At 44.7% G+C, this 10082-nt stretch overlaps 1 protein-coding gene across 1 annotated transcript in view; it reads left to right on the forward strand.

The window, feature by feature from the left end:
- LOC104995500 (antigen WC1.1-like) overlaps positions 1 to 7853 on the forward strand; it is a 44397-nt gene extending 36544 nt beyond the window's left edge. The window contains exons 7-14 of the mRNA XM_010849378.1: positions 2119 to 2275; positions 2363 to 2677; positions 2931 to 2963; positions 3521 to 3658; positions 4049 to 4141; positions 4410 to 4493; positions 5014 to 5151; positions 7566 to 7853. Coding sequence (XP_010847680.1) covers positions 2119 to 2275; positions 2363 to 2677; positions 2931 to 2963; positions 3521 to 3658; positions 4049 to 4141; positions 4410 to 4493; positions 5014 to 5151; positions 7566 to 7711 — 1104 coding nt within the window. The 3' untranslated portion in view covers positions 7712 to 7853. The remainder of the gene's footprint in view (positions 1 to 2118; positions 2276 to 2362; positions 2678 to 2930; positions 2964 to 3520; positions 3659 to 4048; positions 4142 to 4409; positions 4494 to 5013; positions 5152 to 7565) is intronic.
- The last annotated feature ends 2229 nt before the right edge of the window (positions 7854 to 10082 follow it).

Raw genomic sequence — 10082 nt, forward strand, 5'->3', positions numbered from 1 at the left:
CTGTAGAAATTTTATGGCTTCAGGACTTGTGATCAAGTCTTTAATCTATTTTGAGTTAATTTTTGTGAATGGTATAAGATAGTGGTCCAGTTTCATTCTTTTGCATGTGACTGTCCAGTATTCCCAATGCCATTTACTGAAAACACTGTCCTTTCCCCACTGTATATTCTTGGCTTCCATGTCAAAAGTTAATTGACCATAGAAATGTGGGTTTATTTCTTGGCTCTCTATTCTGTTCCATTGATCTCTGTGTCCATTTTTATACCAACAACATACTGTTTTGATTAATATAGCTTTGTAATGTAGTGTGAAATCAGGAAGCATGACTCCTCTAGCTTTGTTATTTGTTCTCAAGATTGCTTTGGTATTCAGCATCTTTTGTGATTCCATGCAAATTTTAGGATTGTTTGTTCTGTATCTGTGAAAATTTCCATTGGAATTTTGAAATGGATTGCAGTGAATCTGTAGATTGCTTTGGGTAGTATGGGCATGTTAATAATATTAGATCTTCCAATCCACGAGCACAGAATATCTTTCCATTTATTTGAGTCATCTTCAGTATCTTTCATCAACGTCTTATAGTTTTCAGTGTACAGGTCTTTCACAATCTTGGTTAAATTTATTACTAGATTTTTTAATCCATTTTTGATGCAAATGTAAATAGAATTGTTTTCTCCTTATGGCAGTTTGTTGTTAGTGTGTAGAAATGCAACTGATTTTTGTATATAGATTTTCATTCTACAACTTTACTGATTGTATTAGTTCTCATATTTTTGGTGAAGTCTTTAGTGTTTGGGAGTTTCCTTCCTCATGACTTGGATGGTAAAGAATCTGTCTGCAATGCAAGAGACCTGGGTTCAATTCCTGGGTTGGGAAGATCCCCTGGAGGAGGAAATGGCAACCCACTCCAGTATTCTTGCCTGGAGAAACCCATGGACAGAGGAGCCTGGTGGGCTATAGTCCTTGGGGTCACAAAGAGACAAGACATGACTGAGTGACTAACACTTTCATTTTTCAATCTGGAAATAGTGTCAATTTTGCCTCTTCCTTTCAGATTTGGATATCTTGATTTTCTTTTTATTGCCTGATGGATCTGGATAGGACTACCAAAACTAAGTTGAATAAAAGTGGTGAAAATAGACATTTTTGTCTTGTGTCTGATTTCAGAGGAAAAGCTTTTGTTTTTTTACAGTCAAGTATGATATTAGCTGTGAATTTCTCACATGGCCTTAATTATGCTTAGATGAAATCCTTCTATACCTACTTTGTAAAAGAATTTTTACCATAAATGGATGTTGAATTTGTCACTTTTTCTTCATCCTTTAAGGATACGATTTTTATCTTCATTTTGTTTATTTGGTGTATCACATTGATTAATTTGTGAATGTTGAACTATCCTTGCATCCTTGGAACAAATATCACTAGATCATGGTGTATGATTCTTTTAACACATTGTCAAATTAATTCAGTTTTCTAATATTTTGTTGAGGATTTTTGCACTTATATTTATCAGAGTATTAGCCCATAATTTCCTTTTCTCATGGTGTCCTTATCTGGCTTTGGTATCAGAATAATGTTGGCCTCATAAAGTGAATTTGGAGGTGTTCCTTTCTTTTGTTTTTGGAAGAGTTTGAGAAGGCTCTACCACTAAATACTGTTATATTGGGAATTGAGATTTTGATAGTAAATGTTGAATGAAATAAATAAATGTTGGGGAGGGCGACAAATAGTCAAACCAAAGCACTTTATTCCTTCTACATTTCTCTCTCTGTTTCTCTCCTTCCCTCCCCCTCCACATACACAAACCCACAGCTAAGAATGTGGCGAGAGATACTTCAAAAGCAGAGGCTCATTCCCTTCCTTGCCTCTTTTTTCATCTCTTTGTCTTTTCCATTTGAGGCCAAAGAGGCATTAAACTGTTAGACCTTTTATTGATGATGTTTTCCCTACAATTAAACCCCGTAAACTGGGAGGTGGTAAAGTCTTTGACCATGAAAATGAGCAACCCCCTCACAGAGGTCCTGCCATCATTTTCTCAGAGGTTCTCTGCATAGAGTGGGTAGGAGGTTTGATAGGATGATCTGGAAAGAATATACAAGTTTTGATATTTTATGACAGGTTCTATTTACCCTCATTGTGTGTGTGTGTGTGTGTTGTTTTGAATTTGTATTTATTTCTATCAGCTTCAATTCTTATGTATATGTATTTTCAGTCTTTTGTTCATTGTTTGCAGGAAGAAGACCCAAGAGCTGTCCAACTGCTGCCCCCTGCACAGGTATGTCGGCCTTGCCCCCTCCCCATGGCTCCCAGGGGCTCCTTCCTCAGACCAGGGCAGTCACAGGAGGGGCTGCTGCCTTTTCAGACAGAGAGAAGCTCCGGCTGAGGGGAGGAGACAGCGAGTGCTCAGGGCGGGTAGAGGTCTGGCACAGCGGCTCCTGGGGCACCGTGTGCGATGACTCCTGGAGCCTGGCAGAGGCTGAAGTGGTGTGTCAGCAGCTGGGCTGTGGCAGGGCCCTGGAAGCCCTGCGGGCCGCGGCATTTGGCCCTGGAAATGGGAGCATCTGGCTGGACGAGGTGCGGTGTTGGGGCCGGGAGTCCTCCCTGTGGGACTGTGCTGCAGAGCCCTGGGGGCAGAGCGACTGCAAGCACGAGCAGGATGCTGGTGTGAGGTGCTCTGGTGAGTGAGGGGCTCGGGGTCCACCCTGGGTGAGCTGGGGCAGCACGGGGTAACAGGCTGAGCCGGGTGTGGTTGGGAGTTTGTATCCAGACAGCATCTTGGTGCTGGGGCTCTGATCTAGGACAGGGGAGCTTGGAGGACTGGACACTGATGTTGTGGAGACTGAGGGGTGATTTCAGGCTCAGAAGGGAAAAATGGGCTGCCCTGCATTCTGGCCAATCACCGTGCTCCAAACTGCTGTTTTTCTCTTTAGGTGCAAGGACAACATTGCCCCTGACTACAGCAGGTACTGTGGTCCATCCACGGACAGGGGAGAATACTCAGATTCTGAGGACCTGTTCTGTGGGCTGTCTGACAACTCAGGAGAAGAAAGAGCCTAAGGAGCTCGTGGCTGTTGGGGAGGAGCCAGGGCATTACTTTGGGGAAATCCCCTGCCTTGGTTCCCAGGGTCAAATGTTCTCATGCCTGGGGGTCCAAGTGAGTCTGGTTTCCATGTTGCAGAATCGAAGTATCTCCCACCTGCCCCTGTGTGTTGCTCTTCATCAGTGAGGTGCGGGTCCCAGGACTGTTTGATGTTCTGTCTCCTGAAGCCCAAGGAGAAGGGATGAGCTGGGTCCTCAGAGGCTGTCTCAGCAGGGCAGCTCCCTGACAATCCCCATCTCTGCCTTGGGGCCACACTGGCCAGAGTGGAGTTGACTTGTCTCAGGACGAGACCCAGAGGAGCCCAGTCTGTTAGTGTACTTGTGTCTGAGGTTGGGATGCCATCATCCAGAGCTCCCTGGAAATGCTGGCAGGGGTTTCTCTGTGTGACCTTCTCCAACCCTCTTCCCTTGTTCTCCTTAGGGACAAAAACAACCTCAAATCCTCTCCCTGGCATCTTCTCCCTGCCTGGGGTCCTCTGCCTCTTCCTGGGGGCCCTTCTCTTCCTGGTCCTCGTCATCCTGGTGACTCAGCTGCTCAGATGGAGAGCAGAGCGCAGAGGTGGACTGCAGGGGGAACTGGGGACCAGGGAGAGTGTGTGGAGGCAGGAGATGGGGCAGGTGTGAGGAGGGGAACCTGGGCCAGGTCTCTGTTCTGAGTCTGTAGAGTTCCACGTGCTCCATGCTGAGCTCTAAGGGCTGAATAGACAGAAGTTCTTAGGATTGGGGTGTGAACTCTCATAAGTCATGTCCTCTCCTTTGAGACCAGACAAGTTGGGGCTGAGCTGTGGATTCAGATCAGATGAAGGGAGAAGGTGCTGACACGGTGAATGGGGTGGGAGGTTAAGCCGAGGTCCTGGCAGCCCCCATGTGAGCACCAGGGAGATGAAGGTGGGCTGGCTGGATCGGGGTATCTGGAGCAGCATCTCTGACCTGCTGGGGGATCTCTCAGCTTTATCCAGCTATGAAGAATCTCTTGCTGAAGCCGTGTATGAGGAGCTTGATGACTTTGTGACTCGGAAGGAGAGTCTTCTTGGTAGCCCAGGTGGGTGTCTCTGTCTGCATTCCTGGGACCTCTGGTTGTCACCACTTAATGGGTGTGTGGGTCTTCTCAGCATCCACAGACCCCACATGTGCCCCAGGCTCACAGAGGTGGCTCTCCAAAGTGGCAGGGTGGCCTCTCGAGCCCCATGAGCCCCCAGCCTCTGTCTACATGGCAGGAGCTAGGCCTGTCCCTTCCCAACCTTAACATAGGTCCCGTGGGTGTGGGGAGGGTCATTCTGTGTGTTGTGTGGTATTTATCTCCACGTTAGGCTTCCTGTCAGATGACTCAGTGATTAAACTGCCATATTACACCAGGGACGGTGAGGAGTACAGTGACTACAGATCTGAACCAGGTAATAGAGGTGAACCCACCTCGGCTGGGCTTTGGGGAGGAGAGTTTCCCTCCTCATAGTGATGAGATGCAAGGGGAACAGTCTTCCTTTGATGGACCAGAGGCAACCCTTGTGTCCAGATGGGGTCCATCCTTCTCCTTCTCTGGCTGTTTTGTGATGTCTCACATTGGGGCCGGGCTCTCTGTGTCCAGAATCACAACAGGCACACAATGTTTTAAAAAATAACATCTGTAAAGCACAATTTGTTGAAGTACTTTAGTAATGTTCAGTGGCATAAGAGTAGCTTTGAGATATGTAGCTTCCTTCAGGAAATGTTAAGATATATAAAATCATGTTTTGGTTTATGGGTACATCAAAATGAACCATGGTCTTAGAGAAAAAGTCTTTTAAATCAAGAAGTGACTGGTGCCTCTATTTAGCAATTCAGAAACTCTTGATCATAGGGGATCTTAGATATTTCCCAGACCAACCCACTTACTGTGGTTTCATCAAATCCCCTTGTCTCTCTTGGAACCCCCAGATCAGAGGACTGATGTCCCTGCTGAAAATTATGATGATGCTGAAGAGGTATCAGTGCCTGGGACTCTTCCTGCCTCTCAGGGGAGTGAGGAGAAAGTACCCCCAGAGAAGGAGGATGGGGTGAGGTCCTCCCAGAAAGGTGAGTGGGGTCAGCTGATTTATTATTTTTCTATGTGGAAAGGGTGAATTTGTGCTCCTCAATTCCCGGCCTCCCTAGAGATTCAAAATATAGGTAATCTCATACATTTGATAGCATCATCTTGACCATATGCCATCTTTAATGCTGTTAGATTCCTTGCAAGGAGTGAGGAATCACTCTACTTTTGGCATTTATGTCTCCCTAATGTGACATAAACTTATCATTTTATATGTGATATACTTGCATTAAGATTTATAGGTTACAGAATTTCCTGGTGGTCCAGTGGTTAGGAGTCTGTGCTTTTACTGCTAGGGCCCAGGTCCAATCCTGGTCAAGGAACTAAGATCCCACAAGCATTGTGTCATGGCCAAAAGAGAAATTTATTGATTAATTGAGCATATTTATACGGAAAGCTAAGTGCCAAAGAATTGATGCTTTGGAACTGTGGTGTTGGAGAACACTCTTGAGAGTCCCTTGGACTGCAAGGATATCAAACCAGTAAATCCTAATGGAAATCGGTTCTGAATATTCATTGGAAGGACTGATGTTGAAGCTGAAGCTTCAATACTTTGGCCATCTGATGTGAAGAACTAACTCATTGAAAAAGAACCTGATGCTGGAAAAGATTGAAGGCAGGAGGAGAAGGGGACGACAGAGGATGAGATGGTTGGATGACATCACCGACTCGATGGAGCTGAGTTTGAGTAAGCTCCAGGAGTTGGTGATGGACAGGGAAACCTGGAGTGCTGCGGTCCATTCAGTGGCAAAAAGTCAGCCACAACTGAGTGGCTGAACTGAACTGATACATGAAAGGTAGAGATTTAAAAATATATATTGCAGTATTGAATTTGGTGAAACATTTTTATAATCTAAGATGAGCTCTGTTTATATGTTAACATTAACAAGTACAAAGTCTATGATACATGGTGACCTTAACATTAAGCCATGGTGGTGGATCATAGACTCAGCATTTGTGATCAGTTTGCTGGGCTGGAAGAAGCACAAGCTGGAATCAAGACTGCTGGGAGAAATATCAGTAACCTCAGATATGCAGATGACATCACCCTTGTGGCAGAAAGTGAAGAGGAACTAAAGAGCCTCTTGATGAAAGTGAAACAGGAGAGTGAAAAAGTTAGCTTAAAGCTCAACATTCAGAAAACTAAGATTATGACATCTGGTCCCATCACTTCATGGGAAATAGATGGGGAAACAATGGCAACAGTGTCAGACTTTGTTTTTGGGGGCTCCAAAAATCACTGCAGATGGTGATTGCAGCCATGAAATTAAAAGACCCTTACTCCTTGGAAGGAAAGTTATGATCGACCTAGATAGCACATTAAAAAGCAGAGATATTACTTTGCCAACAAAGGTCCATCTAGTCAAGGCTATGGTTTTTCCAGTAGTCATGTATGGATGTGAGAGTTGGACTGTGAAGAAAGCTGAGAGCCGAAGAATTGATGCTTTTGAACTGTGGTGTTGGAGAAGACTCTTGAGAGTCCCTTGGACTGCAAGGAGATCCAACCAGTCCATCCTAAAGGAAACCAGTCCTGGGTGTTCATTGGAAGGACTGATGCTGAGGCTGAAACTCCAATACTTTGGCCACCTCATGCGAAGAGTTGACTCATTGGAAAAGACCCTGATGCTGGGAAGGATTGGGGGCAGGAGGAGAAGGGGACGACAGAGGATGAGATGGCTGGATGGCATCACAGACTTGAAGCACATGAGTTTGAGTGAACTCTAGGAGCTGGTGATGGACAGGGAGGCCTGGCATGCTGCGATTCATGGGGTCGCAAAGAGTCGGACACAACTGAGCGACTGAACTGAACTGAAGGTCTAATTTGCTCCAGTTATTTCAGTAGCCAGGAGAAGACACTCATTCACTAGAAAAGAATATTTCTCCATTTGAGGACCTGTGTAGTCTCTGGGGAGGGGCCATCTGTGGCTGCACCTGTGATACTATTTGTGAACATTGTCAACTAAGAGCAGACTTGGGTTGTGAGTGAGGAATTCAGATTTTTCCTGTCTCCAGTCTCCCTCTTATTGTGAATTTGCACCTATGACCTGTGAAAGGAGAAGATTTAAATTCCTTTTTATGATTCTTACTATTGTTGGGCGTCTCCTTGGTACTGTGTAGCCTGGAAACAGGTCTTCCCAGGGCTCCTGTGTGAGCACAGATCTCCTGTGATGCAGGATTTCAACATGAGCTGAGGCCCCAGAAACCACATGAACTGGATCTGAGAGGCCAGCTGGGATCCATCCTCACTGTAACTGATGTGAAATAGCCTGAGCCTCCCTGCCCACACCTGGGTCCCAGGGATGCTTTGTCATAACCACTTGCTTGACTCCCTTCCACCGTAGGGCTCTGTCCTGTCCCCATGTCTCAGTTCTAATCAAACTTCTCTTTACTATTTTAGGCTCTTCTCTGAACTTCTCCAGAGAGGTGGCTGATCCTGGGGAAGGAGAAGAGAGCCCCTGGCTGCTCCAGGGGAAGAAAGGGGACCCTGAGTATGATGACGTTGAACTAAGCACCCTGGGAACACCCCCAGTAACTTTCCCATGATCTTGTATTAAATATGAGATGAAGCCTCAGATATTCTAATTGCCTGTATTTCAGTAGAGTAGTGCTGACCTGTAACTGTTTTATATGGAAATTGTCCAAAATGAAATATTCTGAATAAAGTAACTTTTTGCTGTGTTGATAATTTAGCAAGTTCCATGTCAAATGCTTTTAGAGGATTGGTCCTCAAACACCATTTTCCTTACAGGAAATACAAGATGAATGAGCTGACCTGCTCTCTCACCTGTCTTAGAGGCTAATGAGATCATGATTTTACCCTGGATCACAAATGCTCCAGGTCACTCTTATTTAGAAAAGGATGTAAACTTGGTCCACATTCACACACTCCTTCCTAACAAGATGAACTCATGGGAAAAAACCCAATCCTGAACTTTCCTGGGTGCTCTCCCTGAGACGTCACATCACCTGTTTGTAACCTGTTATCGGGCACCAGACTGGGTGTGAGTTTCAAAGTGGAAGGTTGGCTGGTAGGAGAGAATGGATACAACTTTCCTTATCCTGCCTAAATGTGCACAGGCCAGTTTAAAATCTAACTGTACACAGCCACATCTTCCTTTTTCATCTCTCATTTATTCCTTAAGTGGATACAGACACCTCTTTGCTCTTCTCCCTCGTCTAGTTGATTATCCAATCTTTATAAATCCTTCATTTCCTCTCCATCCCTTCCTACTATTTCTTCAGGATGCTGCTATTTCTTCAGGTATGCTGTTGTCTCTCCAATATCTCTCCTTCTAAGTGAATTATATCAGCTCATATATATCTTCAAGTTGATGGAGGGCAAATTGATGCTCACCCACACCCTGTATTCAGGTGGGACAAGAGGGAAAAAGTGGAGACCTAGGCAGAGGGGATCTAGAAGAATGGATGTAGACAGAAAGATCAGGAACAGTTGGTTATTTATGTTTCAGAAATGTGGATGGAGGGGTCTGATATAACTGATCTCTTAGAGGAAGAATTTCAGACCAATGGGCTTCTTTGAAAACATCTATTTTCAGATGTTTCAAGATTGTTTCAAGGTTGTTTTAATCTGTTTACTACTGAAAATGTAATCGTGATCCTGCCATGATTCCTCAGGGTAAAGAGAGCTGTCATGTAGGAGTGGCCAAGTAAAGATTACGTTTACACCACACCCCAACCCCTACCAACACCAATTCCATTGTGGAGATCATGGAGAAGCTGCTGAACTAATATAAGACCTGAGAGTGCTGGGCTGGTTGTGAGCTGGACCCACCCGGTTACTTGGTTGATGACTCTGGAAGGCTCCAAACTACACTCATGCTTGCAGGTTCGTAGTTTTAGGCTGTGCCTGGGGATGGGAAGATGCCCAGGGCTTCTCCCAGGGCAGCTTACATGGCTATTCACCATTGGGAAATGGTGAAATAAATGACATATGATGAAATAAAGCATACACACCAAGGAGCTCACTGAACTCCAAGAAAACTCAGATAAACTACAAAACAAGTTCAGGAAGAAAATATATGAACAAAATAAGATTAAAAAATATTTCTCATCATCATTATTATTCTTTCTAATTTTTGGTTGCATTGGGTCTTTGTTGCTGCATATGGGCTTTCTCTAGTTGCAGCAAGCAGGCACCACTCTTATTTGTGGAGAGCAGGCTTCTCTATGCACAGGCTTCTCTTATTGTAGAGAATAGGCTCTAGGTACCTGGGCTTCAGGGGTTGCAGCAGGCTGCCTCCTATTTGTGGTTTGCAGGTCCTAGAGCTCAGGCTCAGTAATTGTTGAGCTAGGGTGAGTTACTCTGCAGAATAAATTCAGATTTCTTTTTTTATACGGAGATAGAAATCATAAAAAAGGAAGTAAACAGGGAGTTTGTTGATGGTTTGGTGGTTAGGATTTGATGTATTTACTGCTGTGGTCTGGATTTAATCCCGGTAAGGAACTGAGATCCCTCAAGCTTTGCAGTGAGGCAAAGAGAATAACAGAAGGAACCAAACAGAAAAATGAACCAAACAAATTTAGTTGCTTAAGATTCAGTTCAGTTCAGTCCAGTGGCTCAGTTGTGTCTGACTTTTTGTGACCCCATGGACTGCAGCATACCAGGCTACCCTGTCCTTCACCAACTCCTGGAGCTTGCTCAAACTCATGTCCATTCAGTCAGTGATGCCATCCAACCATCTCATCCTCTGTCATCCCCTTCTTCTCCTGCCCTCAATCTTTACCAGCATCAGGGTCTTTTCCAATGAGTCAGTTCTTTGGATTAGGTGGTCAAAGTATTGGAGTTTCAGCTTCAGCATCAGTCCTTCCAATGAATATTCAGGACTGATTTCCTTTAGGATTGACTGGTTGGATCAGTTGCTTAAGATTACAATGATTGAAATGCAGCAAAATG

This window comes from Bison bison, unplaced genomic scaffold (assembly GCF_000754665.1).
Source record: "Bison bison bison isolate TAMUID 2011002044 unplaced genomic scaffold, Bison_UMD1.0 scf7180017864281, whole genome shotgun sequence".
Classification (NCBI taxonomy): domain Eukaryota; kingdom Metazoa; phylum Chordata; class Mammalia; order Artiodactyla; family Bovidae; genus Bison; species Bison bison.